A 15,604-nucleotide genomic window follows, 5' to 3' on the forward strand; every position below is an offset into this window, starting at 1 on the left:
TTTCTGTTGCCACCCAAGACAATGAATGCATGCTTGTAGCTTCCTTGGTGACATCTTACGGCAATGTGATTCGAATTGTGAGGTTGATAGAGCAAGGTTACCCTGTTTTCTTTCTCACAAATATTTTAGAATTACTGGAAACTTGTTGTACTCTGTTTTTAATGTTTTTCTTTTAATAAACTGATATATATTTTATAGTAAAGATCAGTAAAAAAAAAGGATCTTTCTTAAGAAGCAAAAATAAATTAAAAAAATTGTTCTCAAATAAGGCCATAGTAAATGATCCAATCTTGGCTCTTAAGCTTTACGATAATTAAGAATTTTTATGTCTATTGCGATGATGGATGCCTCCTGAAATGATATCATTTTTAAGCCCAATCGTCTGATTTTCATCTTGTCTGTCAATATGTACTAAAATTTCTGCCACTCGTCTGCAGGCTCAGGCTCTCCTCAGTTTCTTCCGGAATCAGCGACATGGTAATGTTGGGAGATCATAGTGTGGGATTTTTTTTTCCTTTATTTTTTTTCTCCCCTGTATCTATGTTTGCAGCTTAGTTGTGTGTAAGTAGGAGTTTGTTTGGATTGTGAGCTTTATAATTGTTGTAGGTGGCGGCATTTTATTACCCAAATTAAAAGTTTTAAAAGTTGGGAATTGTTGTCAATGCCATTTGGGAACTGTTATCTCCTACATTGAATCATTGTAAAAATAAGATTAATCTGTAAATCAGTGTATCAAACTAATATGATCTGTTCCATTCCATGTTCATGACTACATTCTTCTTTAAGCTACTTATTTGTGAGCTGCCTAGCACCTCTCTCTCTTGCAAATGCTGATACTGTTTTAAACAATCATCCCCTGTTTTATGGCTCTTTAAGCTACTTATTCTTCATTATGTCTTATTGAGTGTTATATTTCCATTTATCTCTAATAGATCAAGATTATTTTTTATATAATATGTCCAAATCTTTTTAGGTCTACCTCTGTCCTTAACATAAATTGAATCTAAAACATAGCTTCACCAATCCTATCATGAATATATAAAATAAATAATTAAGAAACATTTAATAATAACATTTAAGAAGTTAGAAAATCTTCATGCAGAGAAATTTAATTTATGAATTATACAATAAAATTCTTGGGGAAATAATCAAATATAAAGCTAAAGAATTATATCCATTTTAAAAAATAATAAGTTCTATCATTTCTCCATCCTAAATTGTACATATGTTTACACAACATTAACCTCCCACAGAGCATCATAATATATACACACTACTACCTCTAATGCTAATAATAATAATAAAAAAAACCGGATGAGTATGCGAAGTATAACAAGAAATAAAATGCATCTCCACCCCTATAATACATAAAGTAATGAAATAATGTGTACAAGTATCAAAATCTTCCCATTCATAAACGTGTGAGAGACTGTCTACCAAAATCTCTACTACTACTCTTTACTGTAGCCTCCTGCTCCCTTATCTTCAACAACATCAACATTGTCAAAGAGCTTGTCCACCAGTTCTTCTATATCAGACTTAGGCCCCATAGATCTCACCTCCTCTTCATTCTCAAGTGGGATGTAAATTTTATCATAAGGTTTCCTATTCGAATTGAAAGATTGATACTTAGTCAATCGCACCGCCTTCTCGAGCGCATCCTTGTGCTCTCTATCAATGGATTGATCCCTTACAATTATCGGCTGCGTCGGAGGGACCATCGAATCACAACTCTCTTGCATCCTCTGAGAAAATACTAAATTTAGATTGAAACTTGATTTGCTTAGTTGTGTCAATTAAATAAACATGGAGTTCTTTTTACTTACATCTAAAGCCTTTTGAGCTTCTCGTTCTATCCAAACAAGTGAATGATCATAAACGGCATTACAAGACAACACAATATGCTCAAATCTTCCTTCAATGGGAATGGCTGTTTTGACATCAGGAGGCATTCTCCCGCAACTGCATATGGAGCATTCATTGCAGTCAATTTTAGACAAAAAGATTAATCTTCCAAAAAATATGTTGGAGAACAAAAGATGAGTTTGAACTTATAGTAGATGAGTCCAAACTATTTAAAAATATTTTTCGGAAAAAAAAAATGAATATTTTAAGGCATTTGAATTGATAAAAGATGGAAACATTTCAATTTGAAATAAATTAAAATTTGCTGAGAAAAGTACCAAAGTAATCTCTCGATCTTCAAGGAGATCTTTTTAATCCAAGAACCTTTAAAAGTGTCAAATTACTTCATAGAGGCCTTTTAATATGAGCTAAAACTATTCTGAGCCTCTTTTAAAATGATCTCATATAAATAGCCAATGGATTATTTTGGGAAAAAAAAGGATGATGTGTTCAGATTCCCTTAAAAAGGTTTTCAAGTTCAAAATGCTAAGTTTGGAGGACAAGAATAATTGAGCGAGGTCTACTCAGACTCAGATCATCGGCTCATTCATGCTCTAAAGTAAATGTAAGAAAATCAATTTTGAGTAACATAGATCTGGATATTACAAATGGTGTTGATAGAAAGAAGAACAAACTTTAAAACTTTATACCTGCATGGCTTCCTCTCAACAATATGATATATACGACCTGGAGCGTAAAGTCTTTTTGGATCTTTCAGCATTTTATCCTCAGGTATCAAAGTATCCCTCATGCAAACTAAGAATAGCAAACAAGGTAAGCTGTACAAAGCCAAAGGAAAAAAAAAAAAAAAAGATTGGTTAAAAAGTATGATGGCTTTAAAAAAAAAAAGCAGCAATTCAGAAATATCGTGCTTACCAGAAAATAGATCCAAAGATATGTTCCAAGGGTGTGGGCGTTCTTGGCAAAAAATCGTCCTGAAAGACGACATAGAGGTTCTTAATTAGCAAGTAATTAATGCAAGGAAAGCACATTTTTTTCCTTTTTGTTGAACCACATATAGAGAAAAAAATATTCTCTTTGGACGTGCGACGGCCAACCACTGGAGGTCACGTCGCCTGACAATGACGTGTATGGCGACGTGGCCGCCTGTAGTTGATAGTCCTGACGTTCGGTGTCCAGACGGAATATTTTCTACAGCTATAGACCCAAAAAGGATTATACAGTAAGATACAAGAAAATACTGCATTTTTATGCTGAATTGCACCCCTCAAATGCATTATTTCGGTTCACCAAAATCAAAATTACACCACAAAGCCTAATTTAGCATGTTTGTGGTAATTGTGCTCACAATTACTATATGTTTGTATTATAATAACGAAATGACTGAAGAGAATAAAAAAGAAAAAGAAGAAGCCAAGTCGTAGCAGCACCTGAAGCACGACAGAATGTATGACGTCGGCGTACTTGACTGCCAGATCAATCGACATACACCGTGCGGGTGCGACGGCATAGCAGCTCACCAAGTCCCTCCCAATCCCACCAAACCGGTCCAAGGAATTAACAGCCACCGCCGCCATCATCGCCGCCACCCCTGCACCTAACGAATGTCCGGCGAATACCAACCGGCACTCCGGCCCTGCTTCCATCAATGCCCCTCTCAGCGTCTTTGCCTCGCGGTTCAAAATCCAAACAGCAGCCTTGAGCAACCCCCGGTGCACGTAGCCCCCATCAAAACGTTGGGCCTCGGGTCTGTTATCAAACAAGAGGCGGTAATCCGCGCCGCGGCCGAGGTTGAGGCCGCGTACTGCGAGAACGAGCTCCAAGTTGTCGCGGTCGATGTAGATAAGGTATGGAGGGCAGCGGTCAGCGGTGTCGGCGTCGGTGGCGCGGCGGATGACGGAGGAGGGATCCATGCGGTAGCCAAAGGGCGATGGCGCCCAGCGAGGGTGCGATAGGTCGTCTTCATATGAGGCGAGGATGGCGCGGCAGGCTCGGGGGATGGGCGCGAAATCTGGGGCGGAAGCGGGAGGCCATGAAGCGCTGTCGTGGGCGCCGGCGTGGGAGCAGCGGCGCCAAGCCCAGCGGGCGCAGGTGGCGCAGAGAACACATTCGAGGCCGCCGCAGCAAGCGGGTGGCATCTGACCAGGGTGGGGAACTGAGATTGCGTTTGGGTTTCGGGAAGAAACGGTGGAGAGAAGGAGAAGAGAAGGCTGTCATTGAAACGGGAGGAGCCGAAGAAAATTGTGATTTTTCTAGAGGATGCAGCTAAACTAGCCTGCTTTGTTTCTGTTCTAGAAGCAGGGGGGAAGGAAGAGCAGGAAAATTGTCGGATTTTCGAAGCGAAGCGGGGAAAAATGACGCGCAGCCGCTGGTCAGACTCTTAGAAAATTCGTTACGGGACTTTAAAGCAACGAGTTTTCAAGAAATTTCAGATTTTGATTTGTTCATTAACCAAATCAGCCAAAGTCAGATAATATTATTAAATTTTATTCATAAATCAATTTAATATTGACGAATATTTATTTGTACGTGTTTAATTTATTTTAATTTTAAATAATTAATGAAAATATTTATTTATATTAATTTTTTTATTGGATTAAAAAACATTAAATTTTATTTGTGTAACATAATTATAATAATTATAATTGTAGATGTTTGTTGAATCTTTATATGTCCTTAAATCACAACCAAAGAATAGAGATACAATAGAGAGGGACAGAGAAAAATACTCAATAATGAATAATAATCAATATATCGATTAGCCACCATTTCTCATGAAATACTTGCCCTATTTATAGACGAGATGGTACAAAATATGAAATTACAAGTTTGTTGGCTCTAATGAGGGTTTTACATGATATTTTAGGAATTTTAAATGTATGAGCTTGTCATTCGTTTGTTTTATGGCTCGACTGACTGAGCTTAATTGTCTTCAGATCGGCAATGTCAGCTCGGTTGGTTGAACTGGGTCATCCAGACTAGGAGTACAAATGAGTCGAGCTCGCTCGCAAGCCAACTCGTCTTCAAACTTAAGCTCATGTATTTTAAGAGCTCGAGCTTATCACGACTCAACTCGATGGCTTGCGAGTCGGTTTGATTGATCTATTACTAGTTATGTCGATGTATTTTTCGTTGAGTTCCACTTGCCTCCTCCACCTCCTCTGGCCACAAATTCCTTCTCCGGTGAGCTCTCGTAAAAAAATTGAGTTTTTAGTTCGAACTCGCAAGTCGGTTTATACCAGTACTAGGTGAGCTCGAGCTCACATTTGTCACAAGAGACAAGCACGAGCTCAACATTACTTTTGCTTAACTCGACTCATTTGGACCCTTAGTCTAGGCTATGGATTGTTCAATTTGTGGGTTTTCCAGGTAGCAAATCATCCTGACGGCGGATGTTCAAATATGTGAGTTGTCCAGACTGCGAGTCGTCCCTCTGAGAGATTCAGTCAAACAAGTTTTAGTTTTTTAATCTTCTTATATCTTTGAAAGACAACCGCGAAAACAATAATAGAATTATAAAAATAAAACTAATATTGTTTGTATCACCAAATATAAGAAAAAAAAAAATTAAGTAAGAATATGAGTGGTGATTTTGTAAGATATTATAAAATTGAGTGACTAAATGAGGCTGAAAAAGCTAATGATTGAGTTTGAGATGCTATCACCTAACCTAAATCTTACACATCCTATATCTCAGTCACTAGATTAGGTTGTCGACTTGGACGGGCTGCACCTTACGCTAAACGTATTAAGCAAATCTTGTTACAATATTTGCGGGCTAACCGTCCAAACTCACTATTTGGTTCATTTGCACGCTACTCATAGTAGATTTTGTCATTGGTGGGATGGGAACCACCTCAAAAGCTTGACATGTGTTGAATTAGGGGACATAGGCTTTTACCGATGCTTGCGCTTTGTGGGTCAGACGACTGAGTAGAGTCCAAAAAGTGTAGACTACTTCCCCTTTACTTTCTAGGAACTCGCTTGTGAGGGGCAAGTTTTTTTAGTGTTTGTGACAAAGTCTTTATATGCATATTAACGATAAAACTTCATGAAAAAATAGAAAGGTTGTGAGAGATTTTCCTTGAAGTGTCATCGACAAACTCTTTTTTGTTTGGGAGTTCTTTTCTTTTCTTTTTTTTTGTAATCGGGGTATTCTCAAATATATCAGAAATTTCAGACTTATTTTATTCGAGAATTGAAAGGTTGTTTTTGGTCTGCTTTTACCTTTATCTTATGTTTATCACATTTTTTACTTGTGATAAATGTTTGTCGTGGCTAATATTTCGACTCTTAACAAAAAGATTTTTGGTTGCATTTGATGTGTTACAACTCCGCTCAAATTTCTTAGTTTATATGTCTTAGTTGTTCGGTTGGGTCATTGCCTTGAATGAGCCTCACATTTCCCTAGACATATTCAGTGGATATTGGTGCAATCTTCACGGGTGTGACCATTGAAACTTGCTGCCATGTTGATTTGCTCACTACCCTTCATGGATCTTATCACTAGTGGGCAAGAAATCATCGCTAGAGCTTGACCTGAGCCGAGTTAAGGGACAGGTTTTTATTGATGCTTAGACGTTGATGATCAATTTTTGTGATAATGTTGATCAAACATCTTGTGTTGTTGTAGGACATTTTTAGATGAGTTTTATAGATTGAATATCTTGTGTCGCTATCAGTTTTTAGTCACTTTTTTGTCGATTGGGCATCATATACTATCGTTAGCACCACTATTTGGGTTTGAATTTCCCAAGTATTTCCTAGATGCCTAAGATCCTTTCCGTGAACTCCTCAAGTTCTCTGAGTGTCATTTGAACTCGAGATTGTGCATATAGTTAGTTGAACCATGTCTTTAATATTTCTTTGTATATTTAAAAAATGCAAGATTTAATGAAAACACCTTTATTTTTTTCATAATAATATAAAGATTTTTCTAAGGAAAGAAAATTTTTAGGTTATTTTCGCTCCATGTTCTAAGGAATTATTTTTTGTTTATGTCTTCAATTTTTACACTTCGGGGAAAACTTATTGGCCAATACTGAATGAGTTGTTTTATGTCTAATTCAATTTTCTGACTGTTTGTCCACATGCAGCTCGATCGATCTTCTTCAACACAAGGTCTATTTAAATGGAAGCATTCTATCAAATACGTTTGTTGTAGTATCAAATCGTTCTCTTCTTCACTTCTTCCTACCAAGAGCCGAGTCAAGTCTTTTTTCCTCCGCAATGTGTGAGCATCACATCTCTATCGTTTCCTTCCTAAAGCTTAGTTAGATTTCCTTCATTGAATGATGATCCTGCTACGATCCACTGGATATGGTGGTTATATTTGATTGGTGATATTGTTTTTATTCCGTGTGACATCATGAATTGAGTATATGTCTGGTTGTCATTGGTTGTCATTCGGACCACACATAGAACATATAAAATGACCTCGACCCAATTTTGTTTTGCCCTTTTAATTATTTTTTTGAGCAAGTTCATGATGATTTTTTTGTCATCTTGGCCTATCCATTCGGCCGAGGATGGTGCACATATGCAAACTTCAAGTTGATCCTTTTAATTTACCTGAAGTTATTTACCCCCTGATCCACAAATTGTGTTCCATTATCTAGGATTATGATCAATTGGTAACCCAAAAAGATAGAAAAGGTCTGCCGAAATGAAGCTTCGGACAATCTCTATGATAATCTGAGCGAGTGCCTTGGCTATGAATCATTTGGATAAATAGTCCACTTCGATAAGAAGGAACTTAAGTTGGCCTCACGATAGTGGAAACAGTCCAAGGATGTCTAATTTCTAAACGATGCAGGGCTAATAATCGATTAAAGCTTGTATGTTGGCTAATATTGCAGTAGTGCCTACTTTTGGTATTGCTCGTATCTTCTGAAAAATTCTTTAGTGTCTTTCTGAGATGTAGGTCAAAAGCAGCCCCGTTGTTGTACTCAGTGTGCTATAGTTTTTATTCCAAAATGACTTCTAAATTCTCAACAGTGCACTTCTCATAGGACATCTTTCGCCTCATTTTCCTTTATACATCTCAAGTGCAATGATGTGACTGATCTGCTTAATAGCTTCCTTTCGATCAACAACTACTGTGTGGCTTTAATCTTCTGTGGGTCGGTGACATCTTCTAAGGGTCTAAGGTATTGGATGTAAGGATCCATCTAACTTGTCAGTCCTCCAGTCTCAAATTTTATTGTCTCTGGTTCTTTGATGATCGGCCGACCAGTCTTTATGGCATCCCCTCCCCCAAGTGGATGCACTTGGATAGGAGGTTAGCTAGTTGGTTACCTTCGGGGCAATATGCTCGATAATAAATCCTTCAAACTTCCAGATCTCTTTTTTTGCTATATTCAGGTATTTAGCCATCATAATTCATGTGTTTGAATTCTCTGTTGACATGGTTCAACACCAAATATGAGTTAGATTTTACTATGAGATATCAGGCTCCCTTCTCGCAGGTAAAGCATATCTTGGAAATTAAAGCTTCATATTCGACATGGTTGTTGTGAGCAAAAATCCAACTTCAAATGAATGATAGAGGTGAGCGAGACTGAGTTCTATCACAGTCTGGTTTGAAGCTCCATTGATGTGCAGTGTCCATGTATGGCTTTTATTAGGTACACGTTCATTCAATTTGCTTAGCACAAAAAAATCTAGCCAGAAATATGTTATTTATTGTACTTTAATCTTGATTTGGGGCACACAGGGTATGTTGAATTTGTTAACTTCCACCGCCCACTTCAAAAATTGATTGGAATGCTTGAGGACATATTTGAGTGTGTGATCGATAATAACCCAGACTAGATATGTCTGGAAGCATGATTGAAGTCTACAAATGGAAACAACATGAAAGAAAGTTTGCTTCTCATTGAAGGAGTACTTGAGTTTGGCGCCACAAAGAACACGACTAATGTAGTGGATCATAATTGCTTCTCAAGCATTTTTATGACTAAAATTGTATTAATGGCTTTAGGATCGACTCCCAAGTATAAAGATAACACTTTATTCAATTTGGGACTCCAGAGAAGCGGTGGAGATGCCAATGGCTCATTAAATTTCTTGAATATCTACTGACATTATTTGGACCAAGCAAAGTTCTTTGCTTTTTTTAAAGGTTTGAAAAATGTTTCACATTTGTCACTAGAATTGGAAATTGATCAGCACAATCATATAATATGATCAATCAACTTCTGTACTCTTTTGGTACCATGGAGATGGCATGCCGAGCAACACATGTACTTTCTTAGGATCAGCCTTTATTCCCTTTAGGGTTAAGAGGTAGCCAAAGAATTGTTAGTTGATGCTCCGAAGTGCATCTGAGTGGATTTAAGCTCATGCTGAATTTTTTAGGGTTTCAAAGATTTCCTTTAGGTCTTTTATATGTTGTTCGACCATTTTACTTTTAACAAATAAATCATCCACATGCACTTCAATATTTTTCCCTTCTTATTTTGGAAAAAATTACATCCTTTAACCGCCGGTAAGCTACCCAAGCATTTTTAAGCCTAAAGGGTATTACATATTTACATTGTAACAAAATATACCCTCACTAGTTATAAAAGTCATTTTCTCTACATCGATCGGGTGCATCTTTATTTGTTGATAATCAAATAAGACTTTCAAGAAGATCATCACTAAGTGGTCGACTCCTGAGTCCACTAGTGTGCTGATCTCTAAGTGAATTCGACACACATCTTTCACTTGTCCTTTACCTTTTGTACCACAATCGCGTTTGATCCTCAGACTGGGTATTGAACTTCCAGGACATATAGGGCCTTTAGTAGTTTTTGTACTTCCTCTCAGGTCAGTTTGGCTAAGGTGAAAACTGGCGACCTCATCTTCTGCTTCATCAGTCGGGTCGTTGGGTTGATGTTCAGATGGTGGCATGCTGCATCGACAGATATACCTGACATTTCAGGGCTGATCGAGCAAAGACACCTCGATAGTCTTAGAGGGTCTTGATCAACATATCCTTTGACCATGCATCAAAATTTTCATTTATTAGAATTAATTTTTACCTTTAATATCTGGAATCTCAAAGGTGATTTTGTTGATCTCTAAGACCACATTCATGCATGTTTTCTAGATAGGGAGCTCTTGCTCCACACTTCGACTGACCGGAGGTAGCAAGTTCTTGACTGCTTGAGGTTACCAGAACAGTGATGACCTCCCCATAGAGGTGTAAGTGAGTAGACCCAACTCGTGAGCTGGCTCGAGCTCGACTCAATTAGTGGCTCGTGATCTGAGCTTGATGTACTAATGAGCCAATCTCAAGCCAACCTCAAGCTAGCCCCGATTTGAGTTGTTAGCTTGTCAGTCGGCTCATTAAAAAATATTAAGAGGGGGTTTAAAGTTCGCAGTGAGGTCAGAGAGTAGTTTGGCTAGAGTTTACAACGCAAGAGTGACGAATGAAGTGATCAATATAAAAGAAATAGAAGATCACATTTTAAAAGTAAAACTAATAGCAAAATCTATTTCTTAAAGTATTAATATTGAATAAATTAAACAAATATAGATATACTAATTAAAGTTAGAAATTAACTTTTCAAATTAATGTTATTACTTAATATTAATGCTTATTTTTAGTTTATTACCATTCTTTTTACTTTAATTTAGTTAAATAGGAGTTACTTTTAATTAACTTAAAAACTTCGAATTAATTAATGACTAATTGGCATATCATCTTATGGTAATTAAAGTTCAATTAATTGGCTTGTTTGGGATTCATTTTATTTTTTTATATATATATTTTTATTTTTTAATTATTTGTTTGATGAATTTTTATATGTTTTTATCTTTCGTTTCTAAAAACAAATGAAATGTTTTTGGAAACACTTTAAAAAATAATTAGTATTTTGAGCGTTTTAAAAAATAATCATATCTTAATCAAATATATCAAACATGTTTTATTTCAAATCAAAATAAACAAAATAATAATAATAATAATAATAAAAGTAATTCCAAACCATACCTAAAGTTTCTAATTATAGACAATTTATCAAAATTTTATCTATTAAATAATTCAACAAATATTGAATTAATAATTAATTGATTAATGTTAAAATATTGTTTAATGAATAGTATAATTGGATTTATGTTTATGACTAATTACTTTAGTAAATAATTAATTATTGTTAAAAGTAAATAGAAATTAAAGTAAATTAAATTACATTAATTATATTTAATAATTAGATTATTAATATAAAATATAATATTCAAATTTTAAATAAATAATTTAAAATTTGAAATAAATCTAGTCAAATCTTCATTGTTAAGTAATTTAGAAAAATTTACATTCAAACCTGTTGAATCCTAAATTATTTTTTGGAAAACACGTCTCGAGAGTTAGAACTGAGATAAGAAGAAAGAAAAAGAGAGAGAGAAAATTTATCTTCGTTTATGTCATGATTGCATATTTATAGGGTTCTCAAAATACAATTACAAAAAAGGAGGGAAAATTTATTACAATAGGTTAAATAACTGAATTGAAGTGCATGTCGAATGAAAATTACATTATTATATAAAAGAAAAAGTAATGTCTGTCGATTGTCAGATCCTCCGTGTTCGACCGGCTATGACGACCGACCATGTACAACATATTAATTCTGTCAGGGGATCCAATTGATCGATTGAAGTCTTTTGATCACTTGATCATTTTCTCTCAGTCTATGGTCTATAGGTTGACAGGTATGTCGGCCGAATTTTGATATGTAGTAGTCGGTTGACTGTTTGTCGGTCGACATCCACTCTTTGACTTTGAATATTGATCGTATGGGTCTCCATTCCTAGAATTCGATCCCTTTGAGATTTGTGTTGGCGTTTTTACTATATACATATTGGTTTTCCAATTTTCTGCGCATTGATAGCGATAACTTCGATAAAGTTGGAAAATTTATTAATCAATAAATGGTGCTGTAATCAAATAAATTAATTCTCCCTTATTTCACGTGCCCAGTAAGCTCTACAAATAAGGCTTGAAGCTCTGCACTTCATTCATTTCTTTCATTTTTTAGATTCTTTGAGTGACATCATGACTGATGATTTGAGTAAGAAGGATGTCAACGTTTGCCTTTTAACTTTGGAAGACTTTGACTCCTTGCTTCTACCACAAGGGAAAAGAAGAAAAAAAAGTCATAAATAAAAAAAAAAAAACGATCAACATCTGGACCTAAGTCGGTCGACTAGGTCACTTCTCTGGTAGGTCATAGGAGCATGTGCTGAAAAAATCCCTGAGTGTGAACCCTTGCCAGAAAGTCCTAACTTATGATCCAAGCATGGGTGTGATTGTCAAAGAATGTCGATGAGTTGTTCCACCTATTAAAAGAACTGAGGGTGGTCAAGGGAGGGCAAAAGAAGTTATCGTCGATTCTCTCCCGTCTCCACGTCAAAAAAAAAAAGATGGAGGTCTCCCGAAATAAGGAATAGACAATTTTTCCATTACCCTCTTTCAATCGAACAAATATTTGGGTATGTAAATCTTTCTAACTTTAGTAGACTTTACTAATTCCTTCATATTATTCTTAATATAGATGAGTCGACTCCAAAGAATCGTATTGATGGCGGGCCATCCAAGAATGTCATTGTCGACTCTGCCCCAACGCCTATGATTGAATAACAAAATCTAGTCATTGCACCTGTTCGCTCGATCAATGAGGCTATGTATCGGTTGATGGACCCATTCAATAGCTCTCAGTAAGAACATTTGGAGAGTAGGCAGCTGTCCTCCGATTCATTGGAGCACCGAATGAGAGAAATGACTAGCCCTTCAGTGAAAGCGATTAAAGAGCTTGTTGATTTGCCGCTGCAGGAGTTGTTGACATGTTGTGCGATGTTAGAGGTAGAGGTTGTTGTGCTTCGACATGAGTTAAGCAATGAACGGGCTAAGTTCAGGCCCATTTGTGGGTCGATCATTTTGACTAAATTCCAATAAGACCTTGAACAAATGGAGTAAATTAGGTTAGCCAGAGAGTTGGTCTTTTAGAGGATATTTCAGCATGGGTATGCCTCAGTTGAAGCGGCGGAAGACCCTTTTATTAAGTTTTTTCTTCAAAATCTATAATAAATGCCATTTTTAATAAAATAATATTTAATTTAACGTGAAATAATGTTTGGAGTGATATTTATCTTTTCGAGGCACTTTGACATCCATGCCCGCCCTGTAAATAGGGCTAATGTTGTACTATTAACTTTTACAATTTTCTCTCTTCATCGATTTCCTTCCAAATTCTTTTTCTTTCGCGATCTTTTGATGTCCCCGAAGTATTCACTTACTCTCTTCGGAACTTACCCTACCATCGATGTGCCTATTTTGATCACGGTGGACATAAAGGAACTGAAAAGTACATATTCAATAAGAACATCATCTTGCGAAGCTCAGGAATCAGATCAGTTGACAAGCAGCTTCAAGCTGGACTTGGTTTTCTACAGGGACCAGTTCAAGTATGGAGTTTGACCGCCTCTTTGTTCTGATCTGCGGAGCATCTTCAATAAGTACAAAGTCATTCAAATGCAGGTCCTCCCAAATTCGAATGTTGTCATCATGACCTTCGTGGTCTTCTACCGCCGGGAGGCAATTCCTTAATTGACTGACTAGTTCAGCCATTTTTTTCCCCTTTAAGGTTGGCAAGGATGGCTTCACCATTTTCTACACTTGGAAGAAGCTCCAACTGCTTGGAGTTGAGAACAAAGTTAAGGGAAATGAAAGAAGCAACTCGTGACGGGCTCCTGCATTTGCAGCTGGGGGATTCACATGAAACCAACAGATACTTCGGGGAACATGGTTAAGTACATGCCAAAGGAAATACATGCCATCGAAGCGATGCTTACATGGCACAAATTGTTGATTCCTCAGTATACTGTAGAGGGAACCGTCAATCGGGTGTTGAAGGGTCAGATGGCCTGGGACTTGTGGCTCACTTCCAATGCTGCGGAAGACGCTCGAGGGAAGGCGGTCTCGGAAAAGTTTGTTGTCAAGCAACAAAAGTTGAAATTCCCCCCGTCCAAAGGTAGTCTTATGCAAGTTCAGCCCCTTTGTGGTGTTGTCGTTGCCACAGCTGGCACCAGCTGCATTAATTTGTTACTTCATGTTCTATGACTTTGATCATTGTTCAGAACACCGTAACTGGTGAAGTTACTATCATTGCTCGATTTCATATAATCGATGCAGGGAAAAGTGAAGGAATGAGATCTGCTTAGGATGAAGAAGCTTCTGATGGAGCCGAGGCACCAAGCACTTCATTGCCCAAGATCACCCAGCCGATCGCGCCGCACCCCATCTTGTCCGACAACCACCTGCTCCTCCTCCGTTAGATTCATTGGCGGTTGATCCATCCTTTATTGCATTGTCAGATAGGACCAAAGCTAGTCCCCTCGATTCTGTTTCTTTGTCTGGGTCCACCCCCGACTAGTAGGCAGAGCTATCTTCTAGATATGGTCCTTCACCATCTTTTGAAAGAGAAACAGTCCGTCAACATAATAAAAGCTAATAAAAGACTTGGACATCTCTCTTCCCCAAGAAAAATGGAGTCCTTCAAATGGCTCCCGGTGAAGTGGGAGAGGGAAGGTTGTCGGTTGACACTAACATGCGATTCAACTTGGTGGACAATTTGAATGACTGGCTTCCCAATTCAGCAGAGACCCATCAAATTATGTTGGTCGTTGTGGAGTTGGTCTGGCCTGACAAGTATGGTCAGGCCTTGAAGAAACTGAGCTGCCAAGAGAAGATAGGGATATGCTTCATGTTAAGCTTGATAATTTTGCTGCTGAAACGAATGATTCACTTGTATTACTGGTTGCTTTAATGAAAAATAATAAAGGTCTAAAAGTTGAAATTGCCTCATCTGTTTCCAACAAAGAACATATGACTTAATCGGCAAGCAAATTTCACACAACATGTGTTGGCCGTCACCAAGTTATCCAAATCAGATGAGTTCGCAACCCTTATTCTTAACAAGGCAAAAGTCTCTTCGGAAGAGAAAGAGACCGAGGGAAACTCCGAAAATAAAGATCGATCGACAACCCGATGAAACCGAAACTTTGAAAATTTTTGTAATTTTATTTTCAAGAAATTTGTCGAAATAAAAATATAAACAATTTTTGCAATTTCTCTGTATATATAAATCTCATATTCGTTTTTGTCTTTCATCATATTTTTTTTTGAATTTCTTGTGATATCATATATCTATCGATTGTTTGCTCATCTCGGAAGTGAGCCTGTCGCTGTCTATCGACCGATGTAGATTGATTCTCCTCCATCATGATCGTTAGATTGGATTATCTCCTCTCGGAGAGACTCACATATGGGGTGGTGTTTCTAATATAGCACATATCTCATCATCGGTAAATATCTAATCAACTCCAGAGCAAAATTTCGAAATCAGATGAAGTGTTTTTACATCGATTGATCTTTAAATTTTTCAGATTGATCGAATGATTTTGTATCGATCGGTTAAATTCTTTTTACGTCGATTGATTGAAGTTACTGCAATCGATTATTACTTTTTAAAATCAATCGATTATTATTTTTAAATAGATCAATCGTTTTATATTTCAATTTGTCATTCTTCACAAGCCAATGAATGGTGACCCCAACTGAGTAGATCAATAAGATCTTTATCTCGGTCAGATTTTGTACTTCCACAAGGACATATTTTGTTGTTACTTGTGAGGGAACCATCAGTTTTTCCTAATGTCTAAAATTTTGATATTTATATGTATAATATTTTAATGT

General features: G+C 36.9%; 2 protein-coding genes across 4 annotated transcripts in view; one reads left to right on the forward strand and one right to left on the reverse strand.

Annotated features, from left to right (window-relative positions):
* The window catches only part of LOC110031070 (U-box domain-containing protein 4), a 31,692-nt gene extending 30,920 nt beyond the window's left edge, over nucleotides 1-772 (forward strand). For all 3 annotated transcript variants that reach the window (XM_020734105.1, XM_020734107.1, XM_020734108.1), the window contains exon 5: nucleotides 438-772. In XM_020734105.1, the coding sequence (XP_020589764.1) occupies nucleotides 438-497 (60 nt within the window). In that variant the 3' untranslated portion in view covers nucleotides 498-772. The remainder of the gene's footprint in view (nucleotides 1-437) is intronic.
* A 439-nt stretch (nucleotides 773-1,211) lies between these two features.
* Nucleotides 1,212-4,202, reverse strand: LOC110031078. Its single transcript, XM_020734119.1, has 5 exons — nucleotides 3,297-4,202; nucleotides 2,782-2,840; nucleotides 2,556-2,684; nucleotides 1,827-1,962; nucleotides 1,212-1,745 (listed from the first exon to the last, which is right to left on the reverse strand). The coding sequence occupies exons 1-5, from the start codon at nucleotides 4,002-4,004 to the stop codon at nucleotides 1,452-1,454; spliced, it is 1,326 nt and encodes a 441-aa protein (XP_020589778.1). The 5' UTR covers nucleotides 4,005-4,202; the 3' UTR covers nucleotides 1,212-1,451.
* Nucleotides 4,203-15,604: the final 11,402 nt, after the last annotated feature.

Source organism: Phalaenopsis equestris, unplaced genomic scaffold (assembly GCF_001263595.1).
Source record: "Phalaenopsis equestris unplaced genomic scaffold, ASM126359v1 Scaffold000765, whole genome shotgun sequence".
NCBI lineage: Eukaryota > Viridiplantae > Streptophyta > Magnoliopsida > Asparagales > Orchidaceae > Phalaenopsis > Phalaenopsis equestris.

What these genes read in the sequence shown, in the direction of transcription:
- LOC110031078 (XM_020734119.1), bottom strand. Translation starts at nt 4,004, where the DNA reads ATGCCACCCGCTTGCTGCGGCGGCCTCGAATGTGTTCTCTGCGCCACC. An exon ending in TACATTCTGTCGTGCTTCAG is followed by an intron (nt 2,841 to 3,296) that starts GTGCTGCTACGA and finishes GTCGTCTTTCAG; the next exon opens with GACGATTTTTTGCCAAGAAC. An exon ending in AAGCTCAAAAGGCTTTAGAT is followed by an intron (nt 1,746 to 1,826) that starts GTAAGTAAAAAG and finishes GTATTTTCTCAG; the next exon opens with AGGATGCAAGAGAGTTGTGA.